At 44.2% G+C, this 21,905-nt stretch overlaps 11 protein-coding genes and 1 non-coding gene across 12 annotated transcripts; 7 read left to right on the top strand and 5 right to left on the bottom strand. All coding sequences in view use genetic code 12, as the record gives it.

Annotated features, from left to right (window-relative positions):
- Window positions 1–5: 5 nt before the first annotated feature.
- FOB63_003551 (cleavage polyadenylation factor subunit) lies at window positions 6–2,828 on the bottom strand (the record flags this gene model as incomplete). The annotated part of the gene is made up of 1 exon (XM_002615320.2): window positions 6–2,828. The coding sequence occupies one exon, from the start codon at window positions 2,826–2,828 to the stop codon at window positions 6–8; it is 2,823 nt and encodes a 940-aa protein (XP_002615366.2).
- Window positions 2,829–2,976: 148 nt separating this feature from the next.
- On the bottom strand, window positions 2,977–7,452 carry FOB63_003550 (uncharacterized protein; the record flags this gene model as incomplete). The annotated part of the gene is made up of 1 exon (XM_002615321.2): window positions 2,977–7,452. One exon carries the CDS (start codon window positions 7,450–7,452, stop codon window positions 2,977–2,979), a length of 4,476 nt encoding a protein of 1,491 aa, XP_002615367.2.
- Window positions 7,453–8,184: 732 nt separating this feature from the next.
- Window positions 8,185–8,709, top strand: EGD2 (Egd2p; the record flags this gene model as incomplete). Its single annotated transcript, XM_002615322.1, has 1 exon — window positions 8,185–8,709. One exon carries the CDS (start codon window positions 8,185–8,187, stop codon window positions 8,707–8,709), a length of 525 nt encoding a protein of 174 aa, XP_002615368.1.
- Window positions 8,710–8,771: 62 nt separating this feature from the next.
- On the bottom strand, window positions 8,772–9,827 carry FOB63_003548 (uncharacterized protein; the record flags this gene model as incomplete). The annotated part of the gene is made up of 1 exon (XM_002615323.2): window positions 8,772–9,827. The coding sequence occupies one exon, from the start codon at window positions 9,825–9,827 to the stop codon at window positions 8,772–8,774; it is 1,056 nt and encodes a 351-aa protein (XP_002615369.2).
- A 606-nt stretch (window positions 9,828–10,433) lies between these two features.
- FOB63_003547 (uncharacterized protein) lies at window positions 10,434–11,372 on the top strand (the record flags this gene model as incomplete). Its single annotated transcript, XM_002615324.2, has 1 exon — window positions 10,434–11,372. The coding sequence occupies one exon, from the start codon at window positions 10,434–10,436 to the stop codon at window positions 11,370–11,372; it is 939 nt and encodes a 312-aa protein (XP_002615370.1).
- A 323-nt stretch (window positions 11,373–11,695) lies between these two features.
- On the top strand, window positions 11,696–14,494 carry MBP1 (transcription factor; the record flags this gene model as incomplete). The annotated part of the gene is made up of 1 exon (XM_002615325.2): window positions 11,696–14,494. The coding sequence occupies one exon, from the start codon at window positions 11,696–11,698 to the stop codon at window positions 14,492–14,494; it is 2,799 nt and encodes a 932-aa protein (XP_002615371.2).
- A 264-nt stretch (window positions 14,495–14,758) lies between these two features.
- FOB63_003545 (uncharacterized protein) lies at window positions 14,759–16,879 on the top strand (the record flags this gene model as incomplete). Its single annotated transcript, XM_002615326.2, has 1 exon — window positions 14,759–16,879. The coding sequence occupies one exon, from the start codon at window positions 14,759–14,761 to the stop codon at window positions 16,877–16,879; it is 2,121 nt and encodes a 706-aa protein (XP_002615372.2).
- A 115-nt stretch (window positions 16,880–16,994) lies between these two features.
- FOB63_003544 (ESCRT-I subunit protein) lies at window positions 16,995–17,546 on the top strand (the record flags this gene model as incomplete). Its single annotated transcript, XM_002615327.2, has 1 exon — window positions 16,995–17,546. One exon carries the CDS (start codon window positions 16,995–16,997, stop codon window positions 17,544–17,546), a length of 552 nt encoding a protein of 183 aa, XP_002615373.2.
- A 136-nt stretch (window positions 17,547–17,682) lies between these two features.
- Window positions 17,683–17,964, bottom strand: FOB63_003543 (uncharacterized protein; the record flags this gene model as incomplete). Its single annotated transcript, XM_066102332.1, has 1 exon — window positions 17,683–17,964. One exon carries the CDS (start codon window positions 17,962–17,964, stop codon window positions 17,683–17,685), a length of 282 nt encoding a protein of 93 aa, XP_065958351.1.
- Window positions 17,965–18,093: 129 nt separating this feature from the next.
- On the top strand, window positions 18,094–19,734 carry NDE1 (NADH-ubiquinone reductase (H(+)-translocating); the record flags this gene model as incomplete). Its single annotated transcript, XM_002615328.2, has 1 exon — window positions 18,094–19,734. The coding sequence occupies one exon, from the start codon at window positions 18,094–18,096 to the stop codon at window positions 19,732–19,734; it is 1,641 nt and encodes a 546-aa protein (XP_002615374.2).
- A 222-nt stretch (window positions 19,735–19,956) lies between these two features.
- FOB63_005606 lies at window positions 19,957–20,029 on the top strand. Its single transcript has one exon. It is a non-coding gene; the product is annotated as a tRNA-Arg (tRNA).
- A 39-nt stretch (window positions 20,030–20,068) lies between these two features.
- FOB63_003541 (DUF3112 domain-containing protein) lies at window positions 20,069–21,460 on the bottom strand (the record flags this gene model as incomplete). The annotated part of the gene is made up of 1 exon (XM_002615330.2): window positions 20,069–21,460. The coding sequence occupies one exon, from the start codon at window positions 21,458–21,460 to the stop codon at window positions 20,069–20,071; it is 1,392 nt and encodes a 463-aa protein (XP_002615376.2).
- Between the last annotated feature and the right edge of the window lie 445 nt (window positions 21,461–21,905).

Here is a 21,905-nt window from a genome sequence, read left to right as displayed (position 1 = left end):
GACATTTATACATACGCGAGCATTTCTCTAATGCAGTTTTTAACCTCATAGTATAAAGGACCAATTTGTCCTTCAATGGCAATGTCCCCTGTATCATCACCTTGATAGTTATCCACAGAGATCTTCTTAATAGCAATTGCGTTGTTGACAACCAAAGTACCTTCACTTTTGAACTCGGCGTTCAAATCACGACTCAACAATTTCTTTTTCAATTCTGTAAGCCTGATATCACCAATCGCCAATGCAGGCCCAAAATCTCCACGAGATCCCTGCAAAGAATCTTCAGTGTTTGCGCTCTTGAGCAGCTCAAAAACTGGATTCAGTACGGGCTTCAACACAAATTGAGTAGCGGAATTGATGATCTTATCGACAGAGTCATTTTGAACCCCTTCTGGTTGATAAATTTCCAACTCACCTTGGATTTGAGATACTTTGTAGCCACCATCAATCTTCTGCCATACAAGAGAAGCATCTAACTGCTCATCTAGCTTCACCTCAAATTCACTCAAAGTACCGTGGCCCTTTGTACCTATCTGTAGAGTTTCGTTTCCTTTTGCCACAAATAATGCCATCTCACTAGACACGCCTTTGCTTATCCCTCTTCTGGCCAAGGCGAGTAAATCAAAGTTTGAGCTTGTGTTTATGGAATCTGAAAAGGCTTTGCTTTTATGGTTCTCTAATTGTTTGTGGAACGCATTGTTAACAAGAACCAATCCATCCAATTCCTCCTTGAATTGTGGATTGTAGGTAGCATCCGGAAGCATTATTAAATTTTGAGGGCGTAAGGCTGATAAAATCATGCTCAATGAGCGTAAGTCGACTAAGCCAGCAAGGTCAACAAATGATAATCCGCACCGCACCTTCAACTCGACAGAGCGAGCGGCCATTACGGACGCAGGTCCAATAGGCACCCTCTTTACAGGACGGAAAAGAGTGTCAAGTGTTTTTTGGAGAAGTTGGTTATTCAAGATTTCTTGGGGAGTCAACTTATTGGCATTGTTATTCTGGCCATCACGGCCACGCTTGAAGTTCCTTCTTCCTCTCTCATAAGAATCAGCTTCACCCCACTTTCCCTTATCATTGAGCTCGAAGTTTTTCTTACTTTCAATGATGAGCTTATTATTTGCACTATTCTCGTCAGACCTTTGGAAGTCTTTGGGGTCGATTACCTCACCATAGTCGTCGTGCTTTCTTTTCTTACTGGATGGAAAGAAAGGAAACATTGCTTGACGTGGTTTTAGCTTATAAGATACGCGTGTGTCCACGGGCTTATTAGCTTCAAGGTTCTCAGTGACATAGTCAGTCACGAAAACCTCATGCGAATTAAGAACGGAAGTGGCATCGGCTTGACCATTAGCTGTCGTGGAAGAGATAACATTAGCTTCGATTCCTTTCTCTTCCTCATCAGTTGATATTTCGTCTTCATCAGAAGATGAATCATCAGAATTCAAGTCCGCATTTAAAATGTTTTTGTTCTTCTTGTCCCTGACTTTATTAAGAAGTTTCTGTCTTCTAGCCTGCGCCACCTTTTCTTTGAACCTTTGGAGCTCTACATCTTTGAGCTCTTCTTCTCTAGTCCATGATGTAAGAGGAATAGCCTTTTCTAACGGAACAGGAACTCCATCCTCCGCCACTCCGTTGTTCTTTGCACTTGCAAGAGTATACCATTCTTGAAAAAGGTCGGTTGTACATGTATTATCTCTTGCAAAAGACGATTTTTCAGTTAAAATGATTGTTGTTTTCTCATCTTGACATAGAAGCTGCAATGCTTGAGTAGACATGTCTCCGTCTTTAAAATCTATACCAGACGCAAATACGATCTTTGGACCCGGAAGTTGAATGAGTTCTTGTGGATTCAGAAGAAGGTCAACCTTGGATGGCTCAAATGGAACCCTACTGTAGGCTCTATCTTCGGCAGCAATACCCTCATATTCTTTAATCAATTGAGATGACATCCAGTCAAGGAGGTTTGCTGCATAACTTAATACTTTCGTCCCAGAGTATGACAAAAAGTAAACGGGTATAGCAGCTCCTTGCAAATTTGCTAAATGCTCATCAATGATGCGTAAAAGCTCTAGAAACCGGCCAGAAATAGTGGTGGGAAGAAGAACAGCGCCTCCATTTGCAAGCGTGGCATCCACTAATTGTAGGAACTTCTCCATTCTTTTCTTGTGTGACATATTCGAACCCAATTCGGTACTAGTGATGATAGCACTTGGTCTAACTAGCGACGAAATGGGACTTCCTGTGGTTGGCGAAAGGAAACTAGCGCTGTTTAGAAAAGAGTCTTTAGAGTGATTCCATGTTGGGGCGTAAATAATTTTTTCTAGCCGTTTGGTAATCAACCAAAACGAGCCACCGAGAGTATGGCCGGAATTATATGCTGTAAGAAGGATTCTATTCTCGAGAGCTGTCATGTTCTGGAAATACTTCACCAGCGTCATCTTGTCAAACCACTCATCCACGTCGCTTACCTCCATGAATGCAGATTGTAATGGTCCCAAGTGCCCACGGGATCTATAAAACTCAACAGTCGAAACTCTTCCTAGTTGACTTATGGCGACTGTCGTATAAACGGGGATAGCTGACATCAAGCTTGGAAACTTCATACAAAGAAGTATATACCCACCAATGAATTCCGGAGTGGATTGCGATAAAAGTAAAAGGTCAACATCGCTCAAATGCTTTTCCATAAAAAGACAGTCATCGGGGTTTTCACCATTCCAACCTGGATCGGCAAGAATTCGTATCTCATTATCAAAGTTCATTAGAGACGCCTTGAAAGAGGGGTCAGACTCTCCCAGGGTCAATAAAGTGAACGTGAACATTTTATGGATCCGTTACTTCTTACGCAGAGATTTTGAAATTGTTGATACACTTGTATCGCTTGTGAGGTACACTACGTGCGAAGTTCAAAAAACAGATATAACACAAAATAATGAAAGAATATAAATGATGACATAGACATGAAGTCTTTTAGCGTTCGAATTGGATGCTGTTTCGTGTGTGAATAGCCATTAAACTCTCGGCTTGAGTTAATCCGGGAAGACCCTTCGATGTTGTAATCCGGTCAAGAGAGTTCCTAGCACCAGTATTGTACTCTCCCTTTCTGATCATTTCTAGTCTCAACTCATGCAAGTCAATAGGATTGTTGAGAAGCTGTTGATTGTATCTGGATTTATCAGCCTTGGTTCCGCGTCTCGATCTAGAAAGCGTGGCGTGTCTTTTGATGGATTTGAATGCTCTCGAAATCTTTCTGTCCTTGTCGGGGCTAGGACTCTCATGAGCATTGGCTTCGACGACGTGTTCAACCTTCTCCAACAACTCTGTATCACCTTCATTGAGTCTCTGAAGGATCCTGTGTCTTTCAATGTCTTTGACGTCAGTGGGGTCGTAGCCATCTGGATAATCCTTATAATAGCCTTCTCTAACTTGTTCCCGGATGATATCAATGTCCTTGGGAGCAAAACTTCTTTTCAAAAAGTCATGACAGAAACGTGGCAAAACACATGCAACAACACTGACGAAGAAACAACACCAGAAAGTCAAAGTTCCTAAAAGTTGGGCCCCAGCTTTGTAGAATTCGCCAACCCACGCTCTCACAGACCAAACACCTGTCCAGAAAAACACAACCAATGTCGATAAAGCGTTAATCAAAAGAGTCAACCAATCCCATCTGTATTGTTGCAACAACACATATGTGTTACATGCTGTAACACTGATAGCACAAACCAAGACACCCATCCAGAACCGATGGTCAACTGGCAAGCCTTCGTGGTTTTGGAAAGAGCGGTAGTAGATTAAGTAAGGGAAGAAGAAAGCAATAACCGACTCATAAACACCATCGAACATGTACCACACGAACTTAAATTGCGACCACTCAAGGCCCAAAATACCAGATCTGTACAATTGAGGAACAATCAAAGAAATGGTATCTGAAACGTCTTGGTCAAAAACAGCAAGGATGATGACAGGAAGCGAAGTGAATGCCAAGTTGTAGAACATCAAGAAAGTGTACTCAAAGAGATAAGATCCATCAAAGTCATTGTAAATTCCATACCAGAAACAGGTCATTGTGAATAACACGTTTTTGTAAAAAAAACATGGAACCATTTCCGCCAATCTCTTGTAAGACCATCTTCCATGGACCAAAAGTAGACGAGTTAAGTAACGGAATTGACCAACAGCGTAATCAGAAGACATGACGGCTTGTCTACCTTCTTCACCAGCAATACCCACACCAACATTAGCTGCTTGAATCATGGCGACGTCATTTGCCCCATCTCCGATAGCCAAAGTCATGACTCCAAGGTTCTCTTTCACCACACGCACAACCTGCGCCTTTTGAGCTGGGGAGACACGACAACAAATAACAGAATTACACTGCTTGCCCAAGAGCAAAAACTTTTGACGCAAAGATGGGTTGTCACCGAAAACGATATTCAAAGCTGCTCCATCGATAATCAACGCAGTGTTAGACATTGGAACTGAGTGGTCAGCCCTAGCTGCAGTAAGCGCTTGCTGAATGTCCTCTTCGGTATTCGTTCTGATGTTAAAGTTCTCATTCAAGTACTCATCCAAAAGATCATCCACGAATTGACTATTACTTGGGTCATTTTCATCGGGCCGCACGACAAGTAATTTCATGTCATTGCCCAATAAATTGCACGAGAATCCGATATTGATGGCAGTTTCGATTCTATCACCTGTCAAAACCCACAATTTAATACCGGCGTCACTCAAAATAGAAATCGAGTCTGGAACACCTTGCTGAAGTCTATCTTCGATAGCAGTTCCACCAAGCAATGTCAAACCGCGTTCCATTTCGTTGTTAAGATCTTCGATTAACGCGTCTCTTGAATCGTCAATAACGGCATTTGCTTCTTTAGCTCTTTCGAGCCATTCATCGAACTCCTTCTCGTCGATTTCCTTTTGTGCAATACAGAGTGTTCTCAAACCCTCCTTGGCGAAATCTTCAAGATGCAAAGCCGTCTTTTTCAAAATTTCGTCCGAAGTACCTGACGCCAATCTTTCATAAATGACATTATCGGCACCCTTAGTAATGAGCAAAACCTTTCCTTCTGGAGTTTTTAAGATGCATGACATTCTCTTTCTTGCAGATGTAAATGGAATCGTGTAGAGCCATTGGTACTCTTTACGTTGTCCATATATGTCCAACACAAGAGTTTTTCTCAATCTCTCCCTGAACACAAAACCCAAATCTCTCGCAACGGCAACTAATGCAGCTTCATCGGGCGACTCCGCCTTAAAATCATTCAAGCCATGATCAGTTGGGTTTTCTTCGGTGACGACCGTGTGACATAACGCCAAGGCAAGCATAAAATCTTCATTTGCCTTCTTCTGCTCAGCATTGCGGGTGTGCGGCAAAACAGTATCTTCAACATATTTGTTGGAGACAAAGGTGAGAGCATCCTCCCTGAACTGATCGTTTGTGACATAATTGGTCAAATTGTCAACCATATCTGCTTTATCCTTTTTAATGGCTTCATTCCATCTTTCGGATTCTTTGACAATATCAATACCTTGCCTTTTGTCCATACCTTGCTTAGCTTCAGTATAAGCTAACCCATAAGAAGTTCCATTGATTGTACATTTTTTGAACTCCATAACATTCTGAGTCAACGTTCCTGTCTTGTCACTGAAAATATACTCAATCTGGCCCAAGTCGTCGGAAATACTCCACGACTTCGGCATACAGGGGAAGTCAAGCCTCTCGTAATACATCTTCACATCTGAATAGATGAAGAAGGCCTGTGCCGTCTTGATAATTTCAATCGAAATGTACAACGAAATGGGGACCAAAGATTGATAAATGATCAACGCAACAAAGAACGATAAAACACCATTACCTGCTGACGTAGAAGAGTATGCTGCGAATTCAAAATAAACTCTTGACGTATTGTGTTTATCATAAAATAGACCGTTGATGAGACCTGAGATGAAACACAAAATAAATAACAAAACGAAGTTGATAATCACAGACAAGTTCAATTCCCTGGAGATCTTGGAAACCTTCTCGGGGGTAATACCACTATTGAGAACAATCTTTGTTTCAGTACCGGTGTAAACGACAACACCAATAACCCACTTAGTGTTTCTTAATGTGCATCCTCTTAACAAGACATTGTCATTGGTGATAGCTTCCCTTTCATCCGGATTAACCAATTGTCCTTGCTCGTCATAATTCTCGTAATGGATGGTTCCTCTAAAGGAGTACAAATGGGGATTAGGAGCATCGCACTCAATCCAGAATTTCGTGTTGCCCACATCAACAGAATGTTTCAAGTCACTGGTACCAGCGCAGTGGAGAGAAGACTTCGTTTTCAAGTTAGTTTCGCCATCCAAGTTTTTCGTTTCGACATAACAATTTCCTTCAATGTCAGAACATGAAATAATGACAATATCAGCAGGAATCTCCTCGTTCGCTCTCACACGGATAAAATCACCAACACTGATATCCTTCCATTTACGATTTTTGAAGCAAGGACTCTTTGCCTCTGGATTCAGGAGATTGGCTTTCTGGACCTCAGGATTGAGGAGCGTGTTTGGATGACGTTTCGTTGGCGCCCGGTATCTCTGCAGTTGATGAGATTTTCTACTGCGCTTGGATGTCATCGAGGGACGCGTGTGGAAGGAATACTCAGATTCGACAGTGGATACCCTGTGCAATGCTTCATTTCTTTGAGCAGCTTGCTTACGAGCAAACTCGGTCTTGGATGTCTTGGAACCAAACATAGAAATAAAAGCCTTCTTGAAGAACCTATTGGTACGCTTGAGACCTCTGGTACACATCTTCTTAAAGCGTCTCCAAGGACCAACAAAGTCACTCTCGACATTATAATTATGTACACCTTCAAGAAGATGAATCGGGCAGTTGTTTAGCTCCGAGTCACTGGTGCCTCTCTTGTAATCTTCAAATGCATCCTTGATGGCTGTGATACATACAATGACAATCAAGGGAACTGCTGCCAAACCAGGACTGGCCACACCAAAAACTTGGAAAGCACCAAGGATAACCAAGATCAAAAAGTAGGTGTTGGCAACGTTTCTGAACTGGAAAAGAAGATTCTTGGGCACAAAAGACAAAGGTGTGTACTTTGTGGTTCTGATTTTGTTTCTCGGATAATTAAGAATGGGTTTTCCTTCTTCGTCTAACATCTGCGGTGGAGGAGGTTGGTTCACATAAATCTTCCGAGCCATGTTCGAATAAATCTCCTGCAAGTATTCTGGTCGGTCTGCCAAGCCCTTGCGGAAGAAGTACGCTTGCATCTTCGTTTTGAAAGTCGGAGGTTGGGCAGCCCGTAAGTCGTCCACGGTATACGTCTTTTGGACGGGCGAAGGCGATCCTTTCAACGAGCCGTCCAAACGTTCCTCCTTGAAGTTGCCATCTGCCGAGGAGGCGGAGCCTTTGGACTCCGATTCTTCTCTCATCTCGCAAACCCAGTGATCCAAAGAGAGACAAGTAATGTGCCCTTTTCTTGTAGCAAATCAAGGACTCTGGTCTGCAATCTGGTGAAATGGGTATGTTTTCGACACCAGATGGGGGTTTTCAAACGGTATTGTCCCAAATGACTGCTATGGATATCTCTGTTATTGTCCGTACCAAAAGAAGAACGAGAGAAAAAAATTGAGGATGTGTTGCAGGGTATCTGAGGGCGGCTCGGATGTATGACGGAATCAGTGTCGTCGCGCATACTTTGTGCCTTCAGGCCCAATCGTGCCGTTGATCAATTTCTTTTCTTTTTTTTTTTAATTCCTTTCCCATTTTTACAATCAATTTCGAACATTCGTCTATAGCCTTGGGAAATTGCTACGTTGCTGTTATGGTGTAAGGTTACGACATTGTCGGCCACCGGGGTCGTCGGAAGCGGGCTTTGATGCGCGACCGGAAATAAACCATCTTTGTCCAATATCCGGAACTGATGCGCAGGCCCTTTTTTTCTTTTGCCCAAAGGCCTAAACTAACGCGCTCAGGATAAAGATGCGTTTTTTCTCATGTGGCCCTGGATGCAAGCGGCAATCTGGGATAACACCCGGACACCTCAGAACTTAGAGGCCCATATTTTCTCAAGGTGCAGGATCCAGTCACCGCGCGACCTCCACTGGACGAAATTTTCGACGTCCATTTTTTCATTCTCCATTCAAAAGTAAATCCACGCAAAAATGTCTGTTGAAGAAATCCCCCAAGGTGCCGAAGTTAACATCATCTCCAAGAACGAGAAGAAGGCCAGAGAATTGATCAAGAAGTTGAACTTGAAGCAAATCAAGGGCATCTCCAGAGTCACTTTCAAGCAAAGAGGTAACATTCTCTACGCCATTGACCAACCTGACGTCTACAGATCTGCTGCCGGTACTTACGTTGTTTTCGGTGAGGCTAAGGTCGATGACTTGAACCAAAGATTGGCTGAGGCCCAGGCTGCTCAACAAAGCGGTGCTGAAGCTGCCTCTACTGAACAGGAAACTGTCGACAAGAGCCCAGAGGCCATCACTGCCGACCTTCAAAAGGCTTCTTTGAACGAGAAGAAGGAAGAGGAGGAAGAGGAAGAAGGTGAGGTTGACGAGTCTGGTTTGGACAGCAACGACATTGACATCATTGTTGAGCAAACCCAAGTTTCCAGAGCCAAGGCTGTCTCTGCTTTGAGAAAGCACAAGGGTGACATGGTCAACGCCATCATGGACTTGTCCTAAGTATGTCGCTTCTCTTATGAAATTATAATTAAGGTATACTTATCTATAAAGCTTGTAGTATGTTAGTTGAGGGAGCCTTCTATGTTGTTAGCGCCTGACATCAGCTCACGCAGATTTGCTCTCAGGATGCTTTCACTTATCTGCTCTTTTGGCTCCTCGTCTGGTTTTTGTTCTGTGGGCAAAGTGCTAGACTCTATTTTTTGTTTCTTAACTTCAGGGGCATCATCATTCCTCGACGCTTGCCCAAATAGAGGAGACCCTTCCAGTAATTGCCCGTTGATAAACCCGCAGTTTCTGCAGATATACGTCGTGGAAAAGGGATCTGTGCTTCCGGGAGGAGCCAATCCATTGTGAGTATAGCAATTGGCACATATTAATGCATAGCGGGATTCGATATTTTCATTGTGGTCAGACCCGATGATGTAATCAAGAATCCTGTCCTGGAAAGATTTAGAAACAGGTGCAGCAGGCGAAGGAGGGGGTCTAATTGAAGGGGGCGGTGTGACTGTAAGCGGATTTGCCTTTGGGATATTGGCTGTTGGCGGAAGACCGTTACCAGGCTTCTTTTTCTGCGGTGGTTTGCGTGGACGCTTATTTGACTTTGGCGAGTTACCAGGCTTACCCAGTGCCTTCCTTGAAGGCTTATCTCCATACTTCTCCAAAAGCAGATTAGTTGTATTGTAGTTGGACAATTTCTTCAATTCTTCGATTTTCGCCTTATGCTTTTTCACCATGGAGTCCAAGCGCTTGCGCTGGCCCGAAATCAAATAACGGTAGAAGGAATTGATCAAAAAGTTAACCGCAGCAATCACAATGGGAAGCACAAATATCTTCACCAAATCTCCAGACAGTTGGCCATTTAAGAAACAGTTGAGGCGGCTCTGGCCCTTGGATAGAATTCCCAAATTCCTTAGTGCCACATTGTACCGATACATTATCCATGCCACATAAATGATGATGGTGTACGAAATAAAGCTCCGGCTTGCTGTATGACGGCGTCTGCCCAAGATGGTGATTTTATTGCGTGTTCGGGAAATCTCTTGGGCAATTGAGCTGAGTTCCTTTTCGAACTGGTCTGGATCGAACAGCTTCAGCTGGAACAAGTTGAGGAAACCCATGCCGTTAGTGTTGTGAAACAAATGTGACGCCCCTAAAAGTATAATGATATCCAAGATACGGTCACGTGCGGAAAACAAGCGAGTCGGCGCCCCCAAATTCTAGAACATGTCCTATGCACGGAAATTTTAGCCCACAAATAAGCAGAATCACAGATTTAAGAAAAGTGAGACAATTGGGCGCGAAGCTTAATTTCTGCTGCTTTTTCCCTTGCCCCAAAGGACAGCAACGGTTTGGGGTGAGCATTCGGTTGATCTGCCGAGACGCATAGAACAGAGGAAAAAAAGAAACGAGACATCAAAAAAATAAGCTAGACAATTAATCAGCGAAGAAACAAAAATAAAGCTTGGAACATGCGAAGCGAGGGGTTGCTGTTGCCGCTTACGGTTAAATGGGAGACAGGACAAGGCCATTCCGCCAGCCAGCCACATTTGCATTACTTTCTTCTCCAGTGGCTGGAGCGGAATATTTTCTTGATACGCCTTCGCACCCATCAGCAGTAGTGCACAGGAACAAAAAGTCGTAACGTTCACCAGAAATCTCCGAGTACAACCGGCCAACATAGCGTTTCTCTCGAGTTCAGAAAGAAAAAACCTTTGCATATCACCATGACTTATCTAATAGGAGATCGAACGATCGTTATGAACGGGAGGTCGTTGACGGAAGAAGAAGAGGCCATTTTCCGAGCTCATCCCCATATGGCAAAGCAATGCCTAAATTCCACCACCTACAACTATCTTGTCAGCATCAAAAACATCATTCATCTCTACTGCGACGTTGTCACGATATACAGCACGCTTCTATCCAAAATCCCCAATTACGATGACGTGACTGTGATGACCAATAAGACCAGAGCGAACCTCACTCGGTTGGAGGAGGATTTAAACCAGATCTTCGGCAAGGACTTGCATGCGGCCGCAGGAGGATGGGAAGACAAGCATTACGAGAAGCTGGTGAAGCCACTTGCCATGTTGATTCTCAAGAGCTGTAACGAGTCGTTTGACATCATTTACAAGAATCTCACATGTGTCGATGTGTTTTTCCTGTCGTTCGACAACTTGAAGAAGCTCCTCATACCTTGTCTTTTGAACCATACACAGATCATCCAAAAGCTGATTTCGGGGGCCATTTTCTTATTTGGCCTCACTACCATTGCCGACGAGGTTGGGGCCATCACTGAATTCGACCTGACAGCCATCAAACAGCTCACGAAACTAGACTCCATTACCAGCGGGCTCCAAAGAGAAGAGAAGCTCCTCGAAATGGTGCTTTCAACCGTCAATCCGTCCTTGCAACAGTACACCAACATTCTTTTGGGGAAAGCCATTCTCAAAAGAGACATTGACGAAGCCGAGTGCCAAATCATCCGCCGCAGAGACGTGTGCTTTCAAGCAGCAGAGCACGTGGTGAGTATTCCCTTGACAAGCGACCAGAACGAGAGTCTCTCCATGCAAAGCATTCCACAATACCTCTTCTACCTAATATCCGCGCTTTTCGTCGTCGGCATCATTGTACTATATAGGTTTTTCGTGGTCTTCTTTGGATGAGAGGACGCCACATTTTGTATTATGATTAGAAACATTGACAAGTCATGTTTGTGTAGTTTTCAAGTCACTCGTACTCATCCATGTCTCACTGTGTGGTCACGTGCGCCGCCCACACTGCGAATACTACGCTCGCATTCTGCCTCTAAGTGAGGATAAACATTACTACAATACAAGAGCGCCGCAAAAGTCTGGTTAGGCGAATCTCAAGCATCATTGACTAGTCGTTGCTTTTTTTCCCATTCCATCCTTATCAATCCGACACTTAACCCGCACGAACGAATTCTTGCGCATCGCCAAAAAAGCCGTCATCCTACGCTTGTCCTATGAGTGCCAATCCGAACCAGATATATTCGGCCACATACTCCAATGTGCCCGTGTTCGAGTTCGTCACTAAAGAGGGCCCCATAATGCGCCGCAAGTCTGATTCGTGGATCAATGCAACGCACATTTTGAAGATTGCCAAGTTTCCCAAGGCCAAGCGAACCAGAATATTAGAAAAGGATGTCCAGACAGGAATCCACGAAAAGGTCCAAGGCGGCTACGGAAAGTACCAGGGAACGTATGTGCCGCTAGATTTGGGAGCGGAAATAGCCAAGTCGTTTGGCATTTTTGAAGAGTTGCGGCCAATCTTTGAGTTCCAGTATGTGGAAGGGAAGTCAGCGACTCCTCCACCTGCGCCCAAACACAGTCATGCATCTGCATCCAATGTATCGAGAAGACAATATTTGCAACAGCAGAAGCAGCAGCGACTCGAGCAAAGTTTTGAGGATGACGAACAGACATCAAAACGGATGAAACCTTCCGCAAGTGAAGGAACAGAAGTGCCTAAAAAAAGAGGGAGACCCAAAAGAGTTGCTTTAACAGGAAGAGGGAAACCGGATTTGCGCCAAAGCCAAACTACCCCCATAGACAGCAAAGGACCTAGTATGGGCACTTTTGGGGCCAGGCAGGAACTGTCTTTTGGACTGTTCTCCCAGATGCAACTTCCGCCTCTTATGAGGCAGGATACCGAGAAGGATGCAATTCAGTTTATGGCTAACAATCTAAATCTCAAGAACGAAGATTTGGAACCGGAAGCTAGCGACGATGATGACGATAAAGTTGATGTTAATAATGAAGGTCGCAATAGGAAGAAAAGAAGTGCAGACTATGCCCTCAAGGATACTGATGAAGATGAGCTCATGACAGGGAGAGAACTATTTGGTTCCCGGGACTCCATGGCGGCATCACGAGATTCTTTTGACAAGATTGTTCAAATGCACAGTCGGAACTCCAAGAATATGAATATGCATAATATTCCGAAAATGCTCAGTCTCAATGGCAGTATCTCTGGAGATACCTATGGGCTTGCGCCATTTCACCATCAGAACCAGTATTCTGCGCAGGTCAACTCGAGTCATATTCGTGGCGATCAAGAATCTGTGGACTATTTCAACACTTTGCTCAATTTCTTCTTGGAGGACGACAGCCTGGATGCTGACGGAGAACATAAGGACAGAAATAGCACACTAGATTTGCCAGAGAGGATCCTCAACCCTCCCCAGCCGTTGAGTAAAATCAATATTAGTCAACCCATTGACAATGAAGGCAACACGATTTTCCACTGGGCATGCTCGATGGCAAACGTCGCTATGGTTGAGTTTCTTCTCTCTATCTTTTCAAACTTCATTGACAGTGAGGCTAAAAACTATCACGGTGAGACGCCGTTGATGTTTATGACTAAGTTTAACAACAGCTATCAGTTGAACAACTTCCCAACAATCTTGGATCTTTTATTCGATTCTGTGCTTTCTGTTGATAATTATGGTCGTACAGTCTTGCATCATATTGCCCTTGCGTGTAAAACAAGTAAGAGGGATTTGCCTTCTACGACAGCTGAGCAGGACACACAGAAAGAGAGATTTGCAAAATACTATATGGAGGTGTTATTTTCCAAGATCGTTGAGTTTCCAGAGTTTCAATTACTGCAAGGGAACCAAAACGGGAACTCTAATGACAAGAAAGAGTTGATCTCTAAGTTCCTCAATCATCAGGATAATGAGGGTAACACTGCCTTCCACATTGCGGCGTACAACATGTCGAAAAAGTTGGTTAAAACTTTTATCAAGTATCACATGTACCTCAACCTCAAGTTGCGCAATCTCGTCAACTGCAGTGTGGAAGATTATCTAGCATCGCACAATTATGTTCTACGTCTTGACAATGGATCGGAGAATCTTGTTCCCACACAAGAGGATGCAAGATTATCTGAATTTGCGGTTGAAACTACACAAAGTTTCGAAGCGCAGCTACATAAATCCAAGTTGGCGAATAACTTGCAAAATTCAACAGCGAACCTCGTGACACAAAAGCTCACAGAATTAGCTTATGTGGTTGATAAGGAGCTAAGTGAAAAGGATGAAAAATTACTTGCTCTTTTCCGGTTCCTGAAGCTCATTGCGTTTGAGAAGTTCAATTCACAGAAATCCATTTTGGATATCTTTAACCTCGGCTACTTGGTCGAGGATGTTGAAAAAGATTTCGAAACAACGGAAGAAGACATTCAAAGCAAATCGGATCTGCTTGTGATTGACGGTTCGCGGGATGTTATTATTCAAGATGAGATCAACAGATTGCAAAATGACATGATGTTTCAGTATCTTGCGACGAAAGAAGAGTTTTCCGATGCTTTCAAGAACTACGTAAATATTCGAGAGAAGGTTATTGCAAGCACATTGACAAAATATGAGAAAGAGCTGGTGGTAAAAGAGGAAAGCACAAACAAAGAAAAGTTACAGTACGCCATTGATTTGCAGAAGGCGATTATACAGAGGAAAGAGATTACGCTGTTGCTATATAATGAGGAGATAAAAGCGCCAGTGGCCGTGCAAAATCCCGAAGAGTTTAAAGAGAATCGAGACTCAAAGCGGGAAAGTCCGTCAGACACCACAGAAGAAAAAGACGATGCCGAAACACAAAATCACGAGGATACAACGTCTACAATCGCTACTTTCCCGCACGACGACAAGCTCTACAAGTACTGTAAGTTGATTTCTTTGAGTTGTGGAATGACGTTTGCCGAGGTGGAAAGCTCCATTGATCTTATTGAGCAATCGCTTTCCCGAGGCACTTCAAATGTATAATTAATGAAGGTTATGGGGTTCAAGTAAAGCTGCCTTTTCTTAAAAATTTCTTGTCTTTAAAAAAAACTATTCATTTCTCAAAAAACTACACATTGCATGAAAACTACTCATGTCTCCAAAAACTATTAAAAAAACTACTCTTTCTTGCTGGCTTCAGCTTTCGCCAGACTTTAGCCACAATTAACCGAGCTCATTAGCCGTACCATCGCGGGAACTGGGTTATATGCCGGCAGATTCGAAAAGTCCTGCTAAAGCGCGCGTTAAATGGAAAAAAAACAGAAAAAACGTGCAGCCGTTATTAACCGAAGGTGTGCGATTTACTATGAGGTACACCATAAAATCTTTTTGCACCCGGAATCTAGTATTGCAGACTTCTGTTCACCATGCATACATAAACCAACCGATTTTTCTACTTTTTTTTTTCTTCCTTTTGTTTCTGTCTCCTTTTGCTTTTACTGTTCCATATTAGTTCTCTACCTACACTCTAGATTTACTGTTTTCATTTCATCTACCCTTGAAAGACACTTGCAATTCGTTATCATGGACTCGGATGAGAAATTGTCAGTGCTTAGTAGCAGCTCTTCTGGATCGGTTGACTCTCCTGTCAAATTCACAGGCAACCCTGAAACGCCTGTGCCTCACAAAAAGAGAGGCTCCTTTTCCAGTCTTACTAGATCCATAGTCTCTTCACAGAAGGCAGACGAAGAAGAAATAAAAAGATTCACCGAAGAGGAGATTAAAGGCGATTTAACCAGCGCCGAGCTTGAACTTCGCAGAGAATATACAAGAAACACCATCATAAACCGCATTGTGACTCGCCAAGACGAAAGTGATGTGTCCACTTATGCCATTGAAGAAGATAGATTGCCGATCGACCACGATGGAGAGGAATTCACCAAAATAGACCCGGAACTTATAACGTGGGGTTTTGACAATCCAGAAGACCCACGTAACTGGCGCCTTCTGAAGAAGATTTATGTTGTTATCTTTGTTTCATTCTACACTCTCATTTCGCCAATGTCGTCTTCCATCTTGTCTCCAGCAATGAAAGAAGTCTCTGCCGAATTCAACATCAAGTCCCCTGTAATTCAGGCGCTTGTGATTTCCATCCACATTCTTGCCTGGGCCATTGGGCCCTTGGTTATTGCTCCGCTAAGCGAGGATGACAGGTTGGGTAGAAAAACCGTTTTGAGTGTTTCTTGCTGGCTATCTCTCGCCTTCAATATTGGCTGTGCTCTTTCTCAAAATACTACGCAGCTTGTGGTTTTGAGATTTGTTTCTGGCTTGTTCAGTGCTACTCCATTGAATGTTTCGCCTGCAGTTGTCAGTGATTTGTTTGATGCTAAAAGCAGAAACCTTAGTTTGGCAGGTGTTTTTTTAATTCCCTTTGTGGGACCAGCCATTGCTCCAATTGTCGGTGGTTACATTGCACAGGCGAAAGGATGGAGATGGGTTCTTTACACTCTCAGCATTATCAACGGCACTGTTGCCCTCTTGGGAACTTTCTTCTATGTGGAGACATATTCTCCTGCGTTGCTTAAGAAGAAGGCAAACAAGTTGAGGAAAGCCACGGGCAACCAGAACTTGCACACCATTTACGAAATGTCGAACAACGAGTCAACATTGGAAAAACTCAAAGGCACAGTGACTCGTCCGATTGTTCTTTTGTTCACACACCCAATGATTGTCGGGTTGGGCTCCTTCATGGCCTTCATCTACGGCTTCTTGTACTTGATGATTGTCACGTTTCCTTCTGTGTACGAGAAATCGTACGGTTTTTCCCAGAGTACAGCGGGTTTGATGTACTTGTCTTTGGGTGTAGGGTTCTTGTTGGGTGTCTTGTTTTGGACATACGCCTTAGGTGCCGTCTACAACCATTTAACTGAGAAGAATGGGGGAGTCAGCAAACCAGAGTATCGTCTTCCTTGTCTCTTCGTCACGGCCATAATCATCCCAATTGGATTGTTGTGGTACGGCTGGTCGGTCCAAAAGAAGCTTCATTGGATGATGTCTTGTGTCGGATCCGGCTTATTTGCATTTGGCTTGGTGTGCGTTTTCCAAACGTTGCAAGCCTACTTAATTGACATGAATCCAAAGTTTGCAGCGTCTTCCATTGCTGCCGCGGCCATATTCAGATGCTTTTTTGGCTTTTCTTTCCCGCTTTTCGCTCCGGCCATGTACGCCAAACTTGATTACGGATGGGCCAACACCATGTGTGCCATCATTGCCCTTTTCTTGGGAGTGCCCTTCCCATACTTGTGCTACAAATACGGCGAAAGAATCCGCGAGTGGGCAAACCAGAGGCTCGAGAAAAGCCAAAAGGAAAGAGAAGAAAAGTTGAAGCAGCGCTTGTTGAAGAAGCAGGCGCGTCTTGGCACCGCTTAGTATATATATATTTATTTATTTATTTGCATTAGCATAAACCGGTTAATAAACTATGAGCATTTGGGGTACGGGTGCAAAGCCTAGGTTCTCACTTTAGCGTTTCTTATATTAGTACATGGACAAAATGCCACTCCAGCCTGTTGAACTCGCGAGCCTTCGGCCGTTTCCGCTTCCCAAACTGCTCAAGAACCTCCCGGCGCAATTCTTGGCCGACTTTTCCCGTCTGTATGAATTGGTGCAAGGGTTCGTCGAGGAACTACCAAAATACAGAGAAACACAAGCACAGATTGTGGATGTGGCCAATCAACAAATAGAACTTGTCAACGAGATTGTGCAAATCCTAGAGGAATACGAGGCCAAGTCGGCGCACATCTCGCGGCAGTTGAAAACCATGGAAGAGCTCTACCGGGAGTTTCTCAATCTCGAAACGTATCAGTACCAGCTGCTCAGCTCCAACTTCAACCAGAATTTTCTCCGGACTAAGTTTGGCCGGCTCGCCGAAGCCAGCGACAAAGAGTCGGTGCTGCTTGTCCGCAACAAGAAATCTTTGGCGGAGCTGGATCTCGCGTCGTTTCTACTGGAGTTCAAACAGAAGCGCAAGGAGTACCACCTCCGCAAGGAAAAATTGAATCGGTGGGAGGAGGACCGAGTGAGCGGGTTTATCTGAGCGGTACTGGTCTCTTCCTCCAGGCACCGGTCTCTTTCTCCAGGCACCAGTCTCTTTCTCCAAGCGCCAAGTCTGCGTTTGCATAGCTGCTGGCTCTGCTTTGTTAGCGCATGGCCGCTCATGTGACTAGTGATAGTCACGTGACCCGCGGCCCAAAGGCCCAGGTTCCTCTTAAGTAGTGGCACCTGCCGAACCGGGAAAGTGCGGCATGTGACCAATGAACGAAAAGTTCCGTTCCCCCGTTGGGGCCTTTGTGGCCGCCACCTGTGCTTTGTATACGTCTGCAAAACAGCGTCTCTGACAAGCGCAAAGCAATTGCCGTAGCACAATTGGAAGTAGCAACTGGAGGCGGGTCGGTGTTTGGAGTATCCGAGTTCCCCGCCGGGGAGTCAAACTCCGAAGGATTAAATCGCGACATCGGAGAAAATAATAAATTGTTCCGTGAAGAGCGAATAGTGACTCTCTTGGATTTTTTTCTTGTATACTTTTTCTTCTGTGCTTCAGGCCAAGAAATCTATTCGTTTGACCAATTTGGACGTGCTACACCATGTTCAGAACTTCCTCTGTGCGGTTGTTCTCGTCGACTGCTCGGGCGTTTAATGCTGCTCCCAAAAAGCCCGTTTCTGCTTTCAGAAAAACTTTCAAAACCATTGGAAGGTTGACTGCTTTGGCCACCGTCGGTGCTGTCGGTTATGTTGGCTACAAAGTCTACAACGAGTCTTACCCTGCCGACCAGATCAAGCAGGTGCCAACTTTCGAGTCGGGAAAGAAAAAGAAAACCTTGGTTCTTTTGGGTTCGGGCTGGGGCTCCATCTCGCTCTTGAAGAACTTGGACACCACCTTGTACAACGTTGTTGTTGTTTCCCCACGTAACTACTTCCTTTTCACCCCATTGTTGCCCTCGGTTCCAACTGGAACTGTCGATGCCAGATCCATCATTGAGCCTGTGAGAGGTATCACCAGAAGATGTGCTGGTGAGGTTATCTACTTGGAGGCAGAGGCCACAGACATCGACCCAGTCAACCACAGAATCACCGTCAAGCAATCCACCACTGTCCACTCGGGCCACTCTGGTAAGGACACCGGTTCGGCCAAATCTACCCTTTCCGAAGATATCGTCACCTCTTTGAATTACGACTACTTGGTTGTTGGTGTTGGTGCCCAGCCTTCCACTTTTGGTATCCCTGGTGTCGCAGAAAACTCCTACTTCTTGAAGGAAGTCAGCGACTCTATCAAAATCAGAAGAAGACTCATGGACCTCATCGAAGCTGCCAATATCTTGCCTAAGGATGACCCACAAAGAAAGAGATTGTTGTCCATTGTCGTTTGTGGCGGTGGCCCAACCGGTGTTGAAGTTGCTGGTGAGCTCCAGGATTACATTGACCAAGATATTCACGCCTGGATGCCCGAAGTTGCTTCTGAATTGAAAGTTACTTTGGTCGAGGCCTTGCCAAACGTGTTGAACATGTTCAACAAGAAGTTGGTTGACTACACCAAACAAGTGTTCCAGGACACCAACATCGACTTGAAAACCAACACTATGGTCAAGAAAGTTGACTCCGAATCCGTCACTGCTCAAACTAAAGCGGCAGATGGATCTACTGAAATGATCCAGATTCCTTATGGTATGTTGATTTGGGCAACAGGCAATGCGCCTAGACCGATTGTTAGAAACTTGACCTCCAAGATTGAAGAACAAAAGAACGCTAGAAGAGGTTTGTTGGTTGACGAGAGATTGTTGGTTGACGGAACTGAAAACATCTTTGCTTTGGGTGACTGTTCTTTCACCAAGTTTGCTCCTACTGCCCAGGTTGCTTTCCAAGAAGGTATTTATTTGGCCAAGCATTTGGAAAAATTGGAAGAAATTGATGCCTTGAAGTACAAGATTGCCCACGACAAGTCTGATGAACACCCAGAAAGATTGACCAAGAAGTTGGCCAAGTTGGAATCAAACTTGGAGCCTTTCAAATACAACCACCAAGGTTCCTTGGCTTACATTGGTTCCGAAAGAGCTGTTGCTGATTTGGTTTGGGGTGACTGGTCTAATGTCAGCTCTGGTGGTACTTTCACCTTTTTGGTGTGGAGATCAGCCTACGTCTACATGTGTCTTTCTGTCAAGAACCAGATTTTGGTTGTCTTGGACTGGCTCAAGATTGGTATGTTTGGCAGAGACATCTCTAAGGAGTAGTCTTTGTTGCCCTATAGATATATCCGCTCAAAGCGTATTTATATTCCTATTAATTGATATTCTTATTTCGAGGCCTGTGGCGGCCACTTTACTCCATTAGGATGGGCAGTAAAAAAAATTCGTATACAAGAAAAACGTTCCAACATCGGTAGACAGTCGTATGGCTAGACATATCAATATTTGCTTGATCATATTAAAGCAGCAATATTTTCCGTCAAATTGGCCTGCGTGGCGTAATGGTTAGCGCATTTGACTTCTAATCAAAAGATTCCGGGTTCGAGTCCCGGCGTGGGTTTATTTTTTTAGCCCTCCCATGTATGTATTGCTATAAACTTTAAAAGTGAAAGTCTGAAATGTTGTCGTCATCGTCGTCATCGTGTTCGCCCAAATGTTTTTCGCCTAGATCGTCATGTGGATATGGTAATGACTGCCGGTCTTTTTCTGGCGTGGCCAGATGAGTTCCCACCGAATAAGCATCTTCAAACTCCTCGTCATTGTCCGATGGATAGTAACTCTGTTCAGCAGTGATAATGGCTCTAACTTTCGCTGGTAATATGTCTGGGCGGTAGAACCTGAGATCGACCCTTCCAATAATGTAGAGGAAGTTTATGAGTGCCTCAAAGCCACCCCAGCATATATACATCACCACGGGTTTGCAAAGAGAACTCAGGTGGCGGGCAATTCTATCCTGGAAGACCACAATGCAGCGGAATAGAGAACCAATGAAAATCAAAATGGTGGTCGTGAAGATGAGAGCCATTGAAACGTTATGAGTCAATGCACCTCTTTGGTTCGTCAACCCTTCAACCATGTTGTAGTGGTGGTGAGTTGCAGCAATGACTCTTATGGCATGACGATGATTGTGGTTTCTCTTCATGAAAGTCTCCTCGGCCTCTTGAGCAGCGCCAGGCCGGACAAAGTAAAAGGGAGAGAACGATTCAATCCACCACGGCTGATATGTGTATAAATTTTCATCCTTGGCCGTGGGTGGGAAAAGGTAGGACAAGCCAATCAAAATCATGGACGTCAAGGAGTACAAAATGACAAAAATCGACGTGGCCTTGACAACGTTTTTCCAGGCTTTATATGACTTTTCACTCAAGTAATAAATGTAGGGGACAAACGAGGCCACAATTGTCAATGCAATAAGCAAACTGACAATGCCATACATGCCAAACATGAAACCCCAGAAAAGCTTTCTTGACCCTCCGACAGGGTGTCTCCACGTGAACAACCGTTGGGCAAGAATCAAATCAAAGGACACGAGAATCACCGAGGGAATGACAAGGAAAACCTCACTGGCTAGACCGGTCGACACTTGGCTGATATCATGGCCCCATCTGGCTCTAAGGGCAAAACCAATCATTCTCATGACGCAGTTGACAAACCACACAAACGAAATCCAGAAGTAATGGCCTCGGCTGTAGTTCACAATGAAGATGCCTAGATGAATAAAACCCAAAAGGCCGAAAATGGCTCCGAAAATCGAACTGGGCACCACATCACTTTCGGTGGGGTAATTTCCAAACAAATTCTGTTGAATGCTCACGGAATATCTTAAAAGCGTTGGCGCAATATTTTTACCGTTCAAGTTTTGGGCGTACCTCACCAAGTAAGAAATGCCTGTGCCGTCATTGAAGTTCTGAAGGCACTTTATAAAGTCTGTAAGGCCAACCACTGCTGGGTATCCGTCAAAGTTTTGCGGCTCAAAAAACTCGCTATCCATACTCTTTTTGACCAGTATGAGTGTTGTCAGGAAAAGAAGAAGAAGCAGTTAGCAGGAAAATTCTTATGGGCGTGGCATCCGTAGTTATATTTCTTCGTCTCTTTCGCACCCAAATGGGCCTTGCCCCGTTTAGGAAATACTGTATGAGCTTCTTTCCTAATGCGGCTAACTTTTATATGGGCAAGAACGTCTCAATGTAATTTACCCAAACAACCTTCCCTGAACTGAATGTTCCCACAGAAAAAAAAAAGTTAAAATAAGTTTGTACAGTGTCTGGCCGAAGCAAAAGATTAATTCCCATAAAAGTGCATGTAAGCGCAAAATGTATCAACGTACGTAAGTGAAGGTAGTCGCACAGCATTGATTTCTTACTCTTTTAGGAACCTGGGTATCTCAGTCCTTATCGTCCAGACTACCACATTTTCTCCCTAGCAGCACTTATTCT

Source organism: Clavispora lusitaniae (genome assembly GCF_014636115.1).
Source record: "Clavispora lusitaniae strain FDAARGOS_655 chromosome Unknown tig00000105_pilon, whole genome shotgun sequence".
Classification (NCBI taxonomy): domain Eukaryota; kingdom Fungi; phylum Ascomycota; class Pichiomycetes; order Serinales; family Metschnikowiaceae; genus Clavispora; species Clavispora lusitaniae.
This window is presented reverse-complemented; position numbering and strand designations above follow the sequence as displayed.